Source organism: Corythoichthys intestinalis, chromosome 6, assembly GCF_030265065.1.
Source record: "Corythoichthys intestinalis isolate RoL2023-P3 chromosome 6, ASM3026506v1, whole genome shotgun sequence".
In the NCBI taxonomy this organism is placed as follows: Eukaryota; Metazoa; Chordata; class Actinopteri; order Syngnathiformes; family Syngnathidae; genus Corythoichthys; species Corythoichthys intestinalis.
In genome coordinates, this window is record NC_080400.1 from 26,208,440 (window position 1) to 26,224,009 (window position 15,570).

Consider the following 15,570-nt stretch of genomic DNA (forward strand, 5'->3'; position numbering starts at 1 on the left):
TAAAATTTTAAAAATATTATTGAATTTATCCAATTACATTGCTATATAATGATTAAATTAGCTGTAATTTTGTTTTATTAGAAATAAATTTTAGTAGGACAAAGCGTAGTTTGTGAAAATTACTCAGATGACCGGCTTGACTATATGTCAAAAGACGCATTCAAGACGATCGGAAATATCTGTATATGGCGAGACATTAAGTCGAAATTTGTTGTTTTTATCAGTCGGTTTTTTTTTTTTTTCATTCTTTCAACACGTTTTTTCATTTGATAATATGATATTGTTGATGTTATTCAGAATAGGATTATTAGGGTGACACTTATTTAATGGACCACTGAGGATAACTATATGTACGTGAAGGCATCACTATGTAGGCTGTCAGCAGCAGTGTTTGGTCTCAGCCAGTCTGGCAGCTGGGAATGTGAGCACACATCAAAGCGGCTATTTTGAGGGACGTTGGGGAAGAGCCCCCTGGCTGTCCTAAAGAACAGGCGTCTCCGAAGCTTGAACTTCGAGCTGGTACTGTCTCGTCGTCGAAGTCTGGCGTGGTTGGCTTGCCATATCTCGAAATTATCCGTGGACTGAGCGTGTTTTACTGCGTGGGTGAACATTGAAGTGGTCGTCTTGGACACCTTGCTGGAATAACACGAGAACCGAAGTGTCATTCGCGCTACTTGTGGTATAAAGCCTGTTTCGCCACGACCGGACATCATTTTACACGCCAGCCATGAAGTAAAATCGGCCCGGTGCAAGCGCGCACAACCTGCCGCGATTCCCCACCAGTGTGAGAACCAATAATAAATGATAGAAGATACAATGACTCTGCTGTCCCTGTTAGGTCGTATCATGCGTTATTTTCTGCTCCGGCCGGAGACCCTGTTCCTACTATGCATCAGTTTGGCCCTGTGGAGTTACTTCTTCCACACGGACGAAGTGAAGACCATCGTCAAGTCGAGTCGCGACGCCGTCAAGATGGTCAAGGGGAAAGTGGCAGAGATGATGCAGAACGAGCGATTTGGAGGTCTGGACGTCCTGGATGCAGAGTTCGCCAAGACGTGGGAGTTGAAGAGCCACAACGTTGCCGTGTTCTCCATCCAAGGCCGTCGAGACCACATGGAGGACCGGTATGATGTGCTCGCAGACGTCGTCAACAAGAGCCACCCGTCTATTTTTGGGATTTTTGACGGACACGGCGGAGAGGTGAGTACAGAAATTGCGTTTCTTTTTCTATTAAGGAGGCAAATGTCATTCTGAGTGATTCCCACATGTTGGTCTCACGGTAGAATTGGAGAACCCTGTCGGGATTAAGAAAAGGAATCCATACTACACTATCCACAGACGTAGTCTGTAAATAACTACAATGCAGCTCAGCCACCGGTTTCTTTAGCTGAATTTGTAATTCGTTAACTAAAATAGCATCGTCCAACCATGAAAAGAAGCAGAACGTGAAGGCCAGCATAATCAACCTCTACTGCAATCTTTAAAAAGCCTGAGTAATGACAAATGTTTTTGATTTCGCATTTTGTTTCATGACTATCAAATTCAACAAACTCACCACATTAACCCATTGATAACTGACCCCAGAAATAATGATCAGAAAATTGCTTTTCTATAGAGGGTGCTGTTGAGCCATTTTGTTAACGGTTTTTCGCAAAGTCGCAAAATTATTGAAATTTGCGCTAAGCCGCATATATCTGCAAATTTTGGCGAGTTTTAATCTGATAAAACCTCCAAATTGTCCAGTATTATTTGTAGTAAGAAAAAAATGGCAAAGGTCATTTTCACCTTGGTGATTGAACCACTCTGCTTCAACAACACCTCAATTGTTTTTCAGGTACCTGAACACATGTCTTAAGGCTCCCTGGGTACAGGTTTGAGGTCAATTGATTACCCTTAGAGGAGCCTGTCTAGTATAAAAAAAGGGGCGTTTCCTGTTCCCAGCAAAGGGCGCCAAGCCTAAAGACTAATATTTCAATGTAGTTATGTTCAGGCTGGGATACCTCTCATACATGTCAGATATGAAAAAGACTCCACCTTGAATCAGGGCGCTATTAGTAATTTATTAAATATGGCGTGTTGCCCCCCCCCCCCCAAAAAAAAGGCAGACTTTGGCACCCCACCCAGGTCAGACCCATGAATGAAAACTCAAATTTGTAACTTTAGATCTCATGTCAACATGAACAGGCTCACCAATTTTGAGGAGGAGCCAAATCCTTAGGCGCTAATGTCTCAAATGTGCATCCTGTAAATCACAGGTGTCAAACCAATTCTAGAAAGGGCCAAGTGGGTGCTAGATTTTGTTCCAACCGATAACGCGCAGAGAGTTTAACCAATTAACTTCCTGCTGAAACAAGCAGCATCAGACAAAGTTTAACTGATTACACATGTAAAAGATGTAATTGGTGAAAGGTGTCCTCCTCATTGGTTGGAAAGCAAACCTGCACCCACTTGGCCCTTTCTGGAATCTGTTTGACACTGCAAATCGACAAAAATCACACATTTTTTTCACATTCAATCCAAAATACCCGATTTACTGTTGGGTTTGGTATATGGGTCCAAGAGACTTTTTGGTGCAGTTTTGCACAAGGTATTGACTGCCCAATTTTCATCACTTTATGTTAAAAAAAAAACCTAATAGAGGCCTTTTTGAAAAATGAGGGTGCACTGTTGAGCCATTGATCAAATTTTACACAAAGCTGCATGTATGCGAATTTTGGTGAGTTTAAGCATGTTGACGCCTCCAAATAGTCCATTTTCATTTGCCATGAAGAATGAATAATAATCCTTTGCAATACAATAGGGCTCTTGCACCACTCGGTGCTTGAGCCCTAATGATGATACTCCATCGCTGCAGTCTTCCTCGCCTCTCACTCTTTGCTGCCGTAGTAATTGCTGCATGAATTCCGATTTGGGAGACGAGTTCGAACTGCCGCCACATTTTGAAAAATGTGGCCCAAATCAGATTTTAAACCACATACGAAAGTGACATTGATCGGATTTGAAATGGTCAACTTCAATGCAACTTGTCACGTTCAGACAGTCAAGTTAATACCTCAGTCGAGTCGGAAAAACAAAAAACAGGCTAACAAAAGACAGGCTAAGAAATCAACTAACAGGAAAACATCTGGCATGTACGTAGACTTTGCCATCTGACAAGGGCTGAACAAAAACGGGGAGTTTAAATATGTAGACAAGGGGTCACGAGACAATGAGGCACAGGTCAGTGACACAAGAGGCAGTGGATTGGTCGACACACAAATGCAGGCACAGCAGTTGAAATCAATGGGCAATCACAGGGACAAGTCACACTAGGAGGAACCAAACACAAACCCTAACAATTTTCATTAAGCATTATGGTAAGCCACACCTGTTTGCCAGCGCATTAAGTGCATTCACTTATTACTTATCCACAGGGTGCTGCCGGAGTTGAGAGTAGGCATGTGCCAGTATGAGATTCTGACTGTATGATAACTTTATGCATAAATATCTATCACGGTTTCACGGTATTGCAATTACAGCTCTCAAATGTGTTACTTTGAGGTTTCTGGGTTTAAAACAACAACAACTTTTTTTCCATTGAAGAGGATTTTTTAATTTTTCAAAACATATTAGCAAATTGGAACATAAGTATGATGTTAAGTTAAAAAAAATTCTACATGAAATTAAAGTCCTTCAGATCAGCGTGAACCCACATCCACAGCTTAACATTATCATCATTAGCCTTTTTGTAGAAAAACAAATGAACACAAATACCATGAACACGCCCAAATGGCCTGAGAATTCAGCTTGATGGTCCCGTAAAGTCATTTTCATGATTTGCTTTTCAATAGCTAAAATATAATTTAAGTGCAGAAAAAGTACGAAGACCAAGAGTAATTTAATCTAGTGCTGAATTGATTTCCAGCAATAAACTTTTTCACCTTTAAATCTGCCAGAAAAGTTTTGGTTGAGCCTAGACAGCGTATATACCGACATAAGTAAAAGTTCAACACACACTTAACTAACTTGTAACGTTAGCATACCGTTTGCTTTAGCATTATCATTTAGCGCGGTGACTCGGTGTCTTCTTAAAGAGCATACGACACCAGAAAAAAAGTCTTAAATGGCATTATTATGTGAATTAGAATCATATTTTGAGACGATTCGACCATATACAACAATTTAGCAAAGCGCAGATGACGAGAAATTAGTCTTTTAATCTGCCGGTTAGCCACGCCTACAATTATAGGGCTTTAGCGTCCCCAACAGGTGGATGACGTCAGCGGTAGACTAGGCTCATCGGTTTTACTATTCAGCCCATTGAGGGGGAATTGTTCAGAACGAGGAAAACGAGACGAAGAGAGCTGCAAAATGTCATTGTTTCAGTCTCTCTACTCCCAATATTTTTACAGGATATTCTTTTTATCCAAGTATTTTCCCCAATAGCTATATAAATGGCTTGAGAAGGACCAGTCAGCCCGTCGAGGGGGAACTATTCACAATGAGGAAAACGCGACGAAGAGAGCGGCAAAATGTCATTGTTTCTGTCTCTTTACTTCAATATTTTTACAGGATATTCTTTTTATCCAAGTATTTTTCCCCAATAGCTATATAAATGGCTTGAGAAGGACCAGTCAGCCCGTCGAGGGGGAACTATTCACAATGAGGAAAACGCGACGAAGAGAGCGGCAAAATGTCATTGTTTCTGTCTCTTTACTTCAATATTTTTACAGGATATTCTTTTTACCCAAGTACTTTCCCCAATTGCTAAATAAATGGCATGGTCATGACAAATAACTTGTGCTAAATGGAATATAAAATAATAAAAATCCATTTATTCAAGACGACATGGCAAAATTACTCCATAATGGTCAAAACAGTCGACTTTACCTTTACTGTCACACCTGCCGAACGATATTTTATGACACCTAAATCGGACATATGTCATTTCCCTTCCCCGGCTTCGGAGAATGTAAACAGACCAGAAGGAGTGACAGCTAGCCGACATGCTAACCCAAACCGAGGGATGTTTCAAAGTCTTCGAAGTAGAAAATCACACATAACTAGCCTGGATTATTTGACATGACGACCCGGTTGTCGAGTTTCTTTGTGGATCGGCAAACCGCCCGGCGGAGAGCAATTTACAGTTCGTTCCCTGGAGGAGGGTGGCTGGAATTGTTGTGTAGCTAACGTGCTAACAGCTAACTGCTAATGAGCGTGAGGATAGCTTTTTACATGCCTATCAATGATCAAACGTAAGTAGTCCTTTATTTAAAGGAATTTTATAGTGTTTACTTTGTAATCACTGTATTCGTATTTGACATAATACAAAACAAGATGTTTACTCACTTCCTTGTAAGTCCAATGGTCCCACAGTAAATATCCACGGTGAATGGGAACCTTTTGAAGCTCCAAAAAGGCGCATACGCCTCTCCCGCATACAGAATGATTTTTCTGCAGCCGTTTGGCTGGCGTGATGCAAAAAATAAAAGTATTAATCCGCAAAATCAGCTGAATCCTTCGTCCTCATACACAACAGTACACTGTAGCGTGAAGAGGACGTCTTCTACCGTACACATCACAGCGCCCTCCTCCTCAATGCGAGACCGAAGCCGGAAGTCACTCATTTTCCTGGCGCGGGATTCAAAAAACTAAATAAATATAGCGATCGCTTCCACACACATCCAAGCGGTCCATATCATTCAGGAGCATAAAATACCGCGTGTATTATGAAATAAACATGCTTTTTCGTGTCACAAGCACTTTAAACTCTTGGAGAACATTTCACGTACAGTTCGTGGCCTTTAGGTGAGTTTAATTAATGGCGTACCGCAAGCAACGCGTCACTTCCGCTCATTAATATTCATGACATTAGCTAGTAGCAACTGTTGCTAAGTAGGGACAAGCCACCGTTTGTCCCTAATAGGAAATTAATGGAAATCGTGTATGAAGGAGATGTTTACAGAGCTTAACCTACCAATTCTCTCCGAAAATGATGTGCCTGGTGCCAAATTCACTGGCAAAGATGTGGAAGAACATAAAAATGTTCAGTTAGAGATGGCTTGAGTGTCGAAGGCTGAAAAAGACGGAAAAAACGAGCCGACCTAAGCATAGGCTTAGCTTTTTTATCGACGCGACTGACAATGACATTCTCCTGTTTCAACAAGCTAACCTTTACCATCAGCCCTGTCTTTCTTATGTCTTCTGGTTGTCCTACGTCTCTTACCGTTCTTGGGGGTAATTTAGTTAGCTTTTTGTAGCGATCGCAAATGCTACTCAGTGACAGCCAACGAACACTTTTAAATTTTTCATTGATAACAAATCTTAATTCTTTGATTTATTTACACTTCGCCCTTACTAAAGTTGTTTTATATATATATATACTGGACTGTCTCAGAAAATTAGAATACACAATATTCTAATTTTTTGAGACAGTCCTGTGTATATATACAGGACTGTCTCAGGAAATTAGAATACACAATATTCTAATTTCCTGAGACAGTCAGCTGGTGTTAAAGTCCGCGCAAGTTGATTCGGTCTTCACATTTTTTCCTCCCGAGTTTTTGTTTTCCGGAAACGTATAAAGAAAACATCCTTCATGTGTCGTAATGTCTAGAGTCGTTTCTACAAGTTCCAAAAAAGCAATGCATGATGGTCATGTTCGTTTTTGAGAGATTACCGGAGAAAAGTAGCACAAATTACGTTGTTTCTATGCGAGGGCGGGTCTATAATGTCCCACTTCGGCTTTACTTCCGCTTTACGATGCGACGTCACGGTCTAAAAATAGCATGCGTGCGGTACACCATTGCAAATAATGTGCTGTTTTCCTGCTGAGTGTGTATGATCATCATGAAAAAATTGATGTCCTTGTAGACTCTACAGCTATGTGCTCGTCTGTCATGTTCATGCGAAATTTTTGGAAACCTTTTATTTATTTTTATTTATTCATGGACTAAAACTTTTGAAGCGTAGAGACGAAAACATTTTTAGAATTGTCGACTAAAACGACATGAAATTTGTCTGTTTTCGTTGACTAAAACTAGACGAACACTAACACATTTTGATATAACTAAAATATGATTTAAACTAATAAGTATTTTCATCCAAAAGACTAAGACGAAAATTAAAATGGCTGCCAAAATCAACGAAGCATGAAAACACTTTAAAAAACTGAAAAGCAAAAAATCTAATTAATGCATCAGTGAATTAAGGTGGCGACATTCAAGGAAAGTACTCAAAAATTGACTGATTACTGTATGACAATTGACAAGACTTGCTTGTTACCTTTTACTATCCAAGCCTGTGCTCAGACTGCAGGACTATCTGATGTGATTCCCATTGAAGGAATCTGAGCTTTCAGCCAGATTGCCGCAATTCTAACGACCGGGGCAGGCAGAAGGGGGAAAACCCAGCCAAAAGGCCAAACTCTGTGTGTTCCCCTTAGTTTTAAACCCTTGTACTGACTCCATTTTAAAAGATGGAAAGGGCATTGATTCGAAACCCAAGTTGACAATTTATTCCAAGTCGACAGCAATCATTCAGCGAGGCAAAGCAGCAAGGAGGGCTGGATCCAGAGTCACCATATCACTAGCTACAAAATTCTTTTGAAGGCTCTGGTGAGGCGGAATATGGTCCGGGTCCAGGGAGAAGGGTGTGTTTGGGTGTTGTTTAGGGTAATTATTTGTTGCAGGTTGGGCCAATGAGTCTGTGCGTCACTGTTGCCAGAACAACCATAGTTGAAGATTCTGTCAGCCTTAGCGCTAAGTGTTCAAATTCTCAGCCGTGGAGGCTTCTTGTCATCAGGCGTTCCTTGTGGCAAAACAGGATGTCCCGCCATTTGTTCTGGACTGCCCACTGCCCAGAAGAGCTGATTGCGGAATTTGGTGGTGCAGACGTGGACTTGTAGATGTCTTGCCCATCACCTGCTTGTCAGCATTAATCTTGCTTAGTCAGCTGCATGACACGCGTTGGGCTCCCGTGGTCAGAAGGCATCCTGTATCTGTTATGCCCTTGTCTGCCTGTTGTCTTGGTGCTGTAATTTACAATCATTCCAAGTCCATAATATCAAACAAAAAGTCAAACAGTAAATATGGGAAAGGATAATATTCCCATCACCATCAGATTCCTTCAAAAAATCTGATTTTTTAGGGTGACTGTTCACACTATTTTCAGCAAATGTCCCAATCAGATCTGGCCCTCTTCAGACTGAGCAACAATATTGACACTAACAGGTTGCTGTGGCAATGATGCCATCATCCAGCACAAAGTGACGTCACGGACAGTCAAAACCCATCTGAGCTGTTCAGACTGAGAAGGATCTTGTCCATATGCGATGTGAAATTACCTCCTGTTTCAATCCGTCTCGCAAAATCAAAATTTCTGTGCTTTATGACACTTTAGACCACAAAAGAGCTATCCAATTTCAACCTGGATGGGCAAAAAATTGGATTTTTGCTGCCGGTCTGAACAAGGACTATGTCATGAAACTGCGAAAAGCAATGTAAATGTAACATGATGATGTTCTCATATTGCAGTACTATAGTGAACTGTTGAAGCCAGAAGTGTAGATGGCATTACGGTAAATGGCGGAAAACACAGACAAGACTGAAAAAGCGGTTTCTGCTCTTGCACCCTTCTTCAAAATAAACTGCTGTATTTTAAGCCAAAAGAACTGTTGTTTGATAGAATAATCCTAATAAGCGTAATAAGCCCCCGAATTGTTTTTAATTTGTCCGTGTTGCCCTAGGAACCCCTGTTTACAGTCATCGCACAACCGCTTTTGTTTCAACCTAGCCATTAAAAGATGGTAAGTAATAACGGTGTAACAGTACATGTATTTGTATTGAACCGTTTCGATACGGGGTGCTCGGTTCGGAACGGAGGCGTACCGAACGAGTTTCTGACGCAATGTAACCCTTACTTTTCGAGGCTGCGAGTCGATCGGGTTACAGTTTCTTTGTGGAGATTATATTTACTCCGTCTTCTCTACTATAATGAGGACCAACACGGTAGGACAGTATATAACCCAGAAACGTCAACGGCGCCACAACGTGGCCGCCGCGAGAACGCAGTGAAACGCGGGCGTTAAAGTCAATCAGCCAATGCCCACCAGTCGCAGTGTCTTTGTTGATTTACTGCTGTCTTCTCTGCTATAATAATAACCAACACGGCCCCGTGTTCAATACAAAACCCTCCTACCACAACAAAACAAGTAGGAACTAATATTCACATAGGAACTAAAGTTATACAACATAAAATATACAATATAAATGAATACTACATCACATTTGTAGAATATAAACACATAATAAAATAAACAATAGCCAATTTAAATAAAATAAATTGAAATGAGCTAAAACACCTGTAATTAAATAATAAAAATACACAAATCCTGCTTACACAATTAAATTTATTAATTTCTGTGTGGCGCTTTAACTTGAGAAAATCCACCAATAAAGCTTTTGAAAACCGTTCATAAGAAAAAAAAATGATTCGTTGAGGCATTTCATTTGTAAAATACATGTTCAAATTTTGTCATTGGGATTGCTTTTCTCTTTAGCACAGGACTTCTTTTTTCTTTCAGAAAGAAAGAAAGATTACCAATCCAGAAAGAAAGGTCTGAAAGAAAAATTGTTGTTGGATTATGATCTTTAAATACCCGCTACTTTTTGAGCAGAATTCTAGCTTTGTATAGGCTAATGTTCCTATTGTTGAAAGCACAAAAGTGTGTAATGAACAACAAGCACATTTATATTTTGCATTTTGTTTTCTTACTGTACCAAAGATGAACCGAACCGTGACCTCAAAACCGAGGTGCGTACCGAACCGAGATTTTTGTGTACCGTCACACCCCTAGTAATTAATCATATTTATTATTCGAAATGTCTTTCATTTTTAGCGTAGAATCATTAATTGATGTCTAATATTTCATAAAAAAAAAAAACAAAAAAAAAACTTAAAAAATGTATTCACTCGCATATTTTAAACTTTTAAACAAATCATTGAAAAAATTGGAGTCTGTAAAAAAAGTCACGAATATGTACCTCATAACTATGGCTTAATTGTTTTTTTTTCTTTACTGTCGCATTTTCCCCAATATTTTAGTTAATAAATAATCGATCCAAACAAAGAAACATTGAAAAAAAAGTTTAAAAGGGTAAATATATGAAAAAGAAAATCTCGACCACTCCTTGATGTCTGCGATTTCTGCATCGCGACCCTTGTTTTATTACCATCTTTCACTCATAAAATCCCCCAAAAATCCAGCTGTGGCCATTCACAGCTGTGTCTTGACACTCGGTGATTCATGCTACATGGAGTTTTTGGATCGAAACAAGGTAAGTTAGCGATAATATCTCGTTAAAGTCATGGTGTCTGCAATTCTCTCTCGCGTGCTCTCACCTCCAGATAGGGTTTTGCTATTTAAAAAAATAAAAAATAAAAATTAAATGCCCTCCTGTTCAAAATTTGTATCCCCCCAGAAAATTGAGATTTTAAGCTTTCCAATGATGCATCACACATGCATATCGGACAATTTTGAAATTTGGCCAAATTAGGGGTCTCAGAGCGGAACTTCAAGTCACGTGAGTGTTTCCCGCCATATACATTTATCCTCACTCAGTTTGACTCCCATTTGGTTGATATTGACTGATAACATTCCTAAAATAGGCAACCAGAGGCCCAGCTGATAGCTGCTATTTAAGAGATCATTCAATCTTAGTCTATATTCTGACTGCTGACAGCTTTTGACCAAAAGCAGTCATATGCTGTTTTTTCCCTGGAGCCTGTTGCAGTTCCTTTATAAATATTGTGACCTAGCACCGTTGCACGTGGTTTGGAGTCTTGCAAGAATAAATATTGGTGATACACAGTGTGCGTATTCATGTAGGCAAGAGGCCACTTTATTATCACTTGTCCCTATGCAACAACATTGTCTACGTTCATCTAGATCATGGGTGTCCAAACCTGTCCTCAAGGGCCGCTGTGGGTCCTGGTTTTTGTACCTACCAATCGAGCACAGACAGCTGAACCAATGAAGTTTATGCTGAAACAAGCAGCACCTGACTGCAATCAACTGATTACACTTGTGAGACACCAGATTGGTGAAAAGATGTCGTCTTGTTTTGGAGGAATGAAATCCAGCACCCACTGCAGCCCTATATGGAATAGTTTGGACACCGCTGATCTAGATGCTCCCTTTTAGTCTCCAAGAATATGAATTGTATTCCATCTACAGCTTTTTGATACAACCTTCAACTTTCCTCCAACCAATAGGCAGAAACCAGGAAAGATGTTGCTCTACCTTTAGCTACTTTCATTTCTGGTCTTGACTTGATTTTCATTCAAACATGGAGGGGATGCTTAACGTCTTAATGTAATCTATGCGTGTTAAGTAAGAGAAAGTAATCATTAAAACTCAACTGTAAAAGTGAAACTTTTAATTAACAGTTTACCTAAGCTGCAACGATCAAATGAATATCCCACATGTCACACATCAAGCAGACAAGCTATCGTGTTAGTAAGTTATCAGATTATTTAAAATAAAACTAAAACTTTTTTTGGTATCTGATCGGAACTTGGCAGATTCTCAAAATTGTGCAAAAATATGTGATCGGGACATCCCTAGTATATACTTTATATAAATGTATTATTTGCCATCCAAGGTCAAATTGGAATAATTTTTGCCTCGGTGTGAGGATTTATCCATTAAACAGATACTGACTTTTAGCTGACACAGGGTAACTCGCATGAAACCTCAACATGAGCCATTTGTCATGTTCAGAGTTCCCTTCTGCTGCAATTTGTATGTATTATAGCTTTAAGCTCTGCCAGACTCCTTCTAATGCGCTAAGGGCACTTTTTGTTAGTTTGATTTTAAAGTAGGGCAGTTAACTGTATCCAATCAGCCGTTATCCAAAGTTCTGCCGTCTTACGTAGAGCTATCACTTTGCCTCATTTGCTTAAAAAAAGATTCACCAACAATCAATTAATATATAGGATTTAGGTTTGCTGCGCTTACTGTACAATGGTGAACTGAACTTGATGGAGACACGGTTTTAATGGCTACATTGAGAGAAATTCATTGAACTCTCTGTGCAGACTTTCACCAAACTGTAATGGGTGGGACATGACATTACAAGAACCTCATTCCATTTTTTAGTTGGATTAAAGGGAACCTCGGACTTGAAGACCTGTAGGCTCTAATAAGCCGCAATTATTCTCTTTTACTTAAATATGTTGTTATTACTTTTATTGTCATTGATTTAAAAATCTATCAAATTTAGTAAATGTTTTGACCTACGGAGGGTGGCATGTTTTATGCACGCAATACACGCTGAGAGTGATGATACGATTGGGCTGGACTGGAAGAATAGCTGTACCCGCTAGCAAGCGAAGCTAGTGTGACAACAGATGATTTTGTCACATTCTGCTGCTGGTCAGATTGTTTTGTTACAGAACAGTAACAGTACAGAACAGTAATGTAATTAGTGATTACAGTAATTTCCAATGTCGTACCTGCATCCGATTCCAGCTCATCAGCAGTGTCTTTAAACCGATCCTAGGCAGCTTGCCGAGATATTGACCTGCTGCCATTTGACAGTATATATATCCCTTTGTTGGTAGTTGCATCATTACCTTATTTGTTTTTTATTTTTCTGCCTCTCACTGCGGTTTTCCCTCATTAAAAAAAAAAATATATATATATATATATATATATATATATATATATATATATATATATATACTGGACTGTCTCAGGAAATTAGAATACACAATATTCTAATTTTTTGAGACAGTCCTGTGTATATACGTATACAGGACTGTCTCAGGAAATTAGAATACACAATATTCTAATTTCCTGACTGTCTCAGGAAATTAGAATATTGTGTATTCTAATTTCCTGAGACAGTCCTGTATATATACACAGGACTGTCTCAAAAAATTAGAATATTGTGTATTCTAATTTCCTGAGACAGTCCAGTATATCGATCCCGACCTACTGTCACGGACCCTTTTTGTGTCTTACTTTTTGCGATTGCATGTTTCTTTTTAGTGTGTTCGATAAATTCTTTTATGCAATCCCTGTATTATTTTTGTCTGGTTGCAGTCTGAAGTGAGCCGCGTTTTCTAATTCCGCGGTCAAGCCAGCCGCACTTTCTTTTCAGTTGCATTTTCATTCGTTTATTCGAAACCGGAGTATTCGCAGTCACACTCTGCTTTTTGGGACATCTATACGTAACTTCCTATTCATTTTAAGGCATTTACAGGTTACTTCCTGTTGAATTTTAGTCACTGCTTATTCATTTGGGAGATTTCTGGGTCACTTCCTGTTCTGTAACCCAAAAGTAACAGGTAGTGACTCATAAAATGCCCCAAAATCAACACGAAGTGACTGAAAATCAACAAGTAATGACCTGAAATGGCCCAAGAATAGAATAGAATAGAATAGAATAGAATCATTATACAGTTGTACAATGAAATTGTGGCGCATCTCCCTTTGCAGTGCAGTATAAGATAAGTTAGAATCTCAAAAGTGACTTGCAACTATAAATCGTTGACTGGCATTGGCTGCCACTGACGGCCATAGAAGTGGGAGGGGCCCGTTTGAAGTGGAAGGGGTTCATTAGCTGCCATCCTCCCAGTTAAAATGGAATGGACTAGTGATAAACGTACAGTTGAAGGAATTAAATAGCTTCTTTTCTGTTAATTACTTGTTTTGTTGAATATTCTTGAATGATTTTCTGACCAATGTAGTGATAATCGTTGTATCGCCATATCGTGAGATCATCATTATTGTGAGCTTTGTATTGCAAATCGTATTCTATCTTGAGGTGCCAAGATGTTGCAACCCCTACACATAATACTGTACATACTCGCAGATAGGTTGCTCCAGAAGATAGATCACACCCCTAGTTTGTGGTTAACCCTCATATTGTGTTAGGGTCAAAATTGGCCCATTTTCAAATTTTCTTATGCAAAAATCAATGGTACTTCTGACACACCCAAACTTGAAAACGGGTCAGTCTTGACCCGAGAACAATGCACTGCAAATGTTTAGTATTTTCAGGCCAAGGTAATTTATAGATCAAATTTAATCCACGAGCAAAAATATCAGCTGATTTCTAATACAAGACAGGGGTTTCAAAAGTAGGTATTTTAGGTTGACCCTTGTATAGGTCGCACCACAGTATGGGAGATTTTTGGGCCCATTTTCGATACACTTTGACTGAAACAAATAAAACTTGGAACACTTTATTGATATTTAAAGACAATATCTTCATTACTTGAATGTATTCTTTTTTTGGTCACAACTTACATCCATTGTAACAACAATAAGTAAACTACACAAACAAATTACATTGTCAATGTGGTAAATATATTGAGTTTTCTAGTTTTGGTTTCTTAACTGTCCGAAGAGTTTGGGGTTTTTTTGGGTGTGTTTTTTTTGTGCTATCCTAGAGCGATGGCGACCTTGTTTGTTGTGAAATCCAAGATGGCTGCACGATGTGTCGTCACAATTTCTGCCGTGATGTTGGTCTTTATTTGTTCTCTGAACAAGTTTTGTTTATAAGTACTGTTTGTCTAGAGTACAGTTCATATTTTTTTGTATTAGACATTTGTAGATTATTTTGAGCATAACACGTCAATATCCTTAGCATAGTTAATGCTAAGTTGTATGCGTTTTCAGTTTTACGACGACCTAAATAGGGCAATGGTCAGAGTAAGAACGGCATATTGGGTGTATAGCTCGCACCTGTATTTTTGGGGTGAAAATTTCGGTAAACTGCGACCTATCCAATCATATAGACAATATATAATTTGTCATCAAACCAAAACAACAAAAGAAAAGTCCTGGCTGCTGCAGGCGTATCAAAATAATGCAAAAATAATTGAGAAATATAGGCTAGGCCCGGGGTCCCCATCTGCCGGGCCGCGGACCGGTACTGGTTCGTGGCGCATTTGCAACCGGGCCGCACAGAAATAATAATTTATTAATGACCACATTCTGGCCGAATTAACTTTGGTCTGTGCCCCTGCTTAACACATTAATAATCCTGTGTACTTTATATTTAATACTACAGGATAGATTAGAATGTCGTCATAGAATTCCATTGATTGGACTGCTAGCAGTACATCTTGTTTTGTATATATAATATATCTATGTGCGCTTGTCCTCGATAATAACGTATGACTAGGCTGCGGGCTCAGCGCATTTGTTCCCCCACACGAGCGTAGATGACTGGAAAACAGACGTCTTTGGAGAGATTTTTTTACGGCAAAAAGGGCACCTGACGAGCCAGAAGATGAGCCTACAACTTCGAAGACCCACGAACTGTGAAGGAGAGGATACGTGACCCGTTTGTGAATAAACAGAGTTATTCAAGCATGTCTGTGCAACAGGAGGATCAGCTTGTAGAGATCGCAAATGACGGCGACCTTAAACGTACATTTGAGACAACAACTCTACCGAGGTTCTGAATTAAAGTCATTCCGGAGTATCCTGACATCGCTACAAGAGCACTGAAAACCTTGCTACAATTTCCAACATCGTATCTTTGTGAAGCGGGCTTTTTAATTAATGCTTAACGA

At 39.4% G+C, this 15,570-nt stretch overlaps 1 protein-coding gene across 1 annotated transcript in view; it reads left to right on the forward strand.

The window, feature by feature from the left end:
* Nucleotides 1-368: 368 nt before the first annotated feature.
* Nucleotides 369-15,570, forward strand: part of ppm1lb (protein phosphatase, Mg2+/Mn2+ dependent, 1Lb) — an 89,464-nt gene continuing 74,262 nt past the window's right edge. Inside the window, exon 1 of the mRNA XM_057839539.1 lies at nucleotides 369-1,200. Within this exon, the coding sequence (XP_057695522.1) occupies nucleotides 802-1,200 (399 nt within the window). The 5' untranslated portion in view covers nucleotides 369-801. The remainder of the gene's footprint in view (nucleotides 1,201-15,570) is intronic.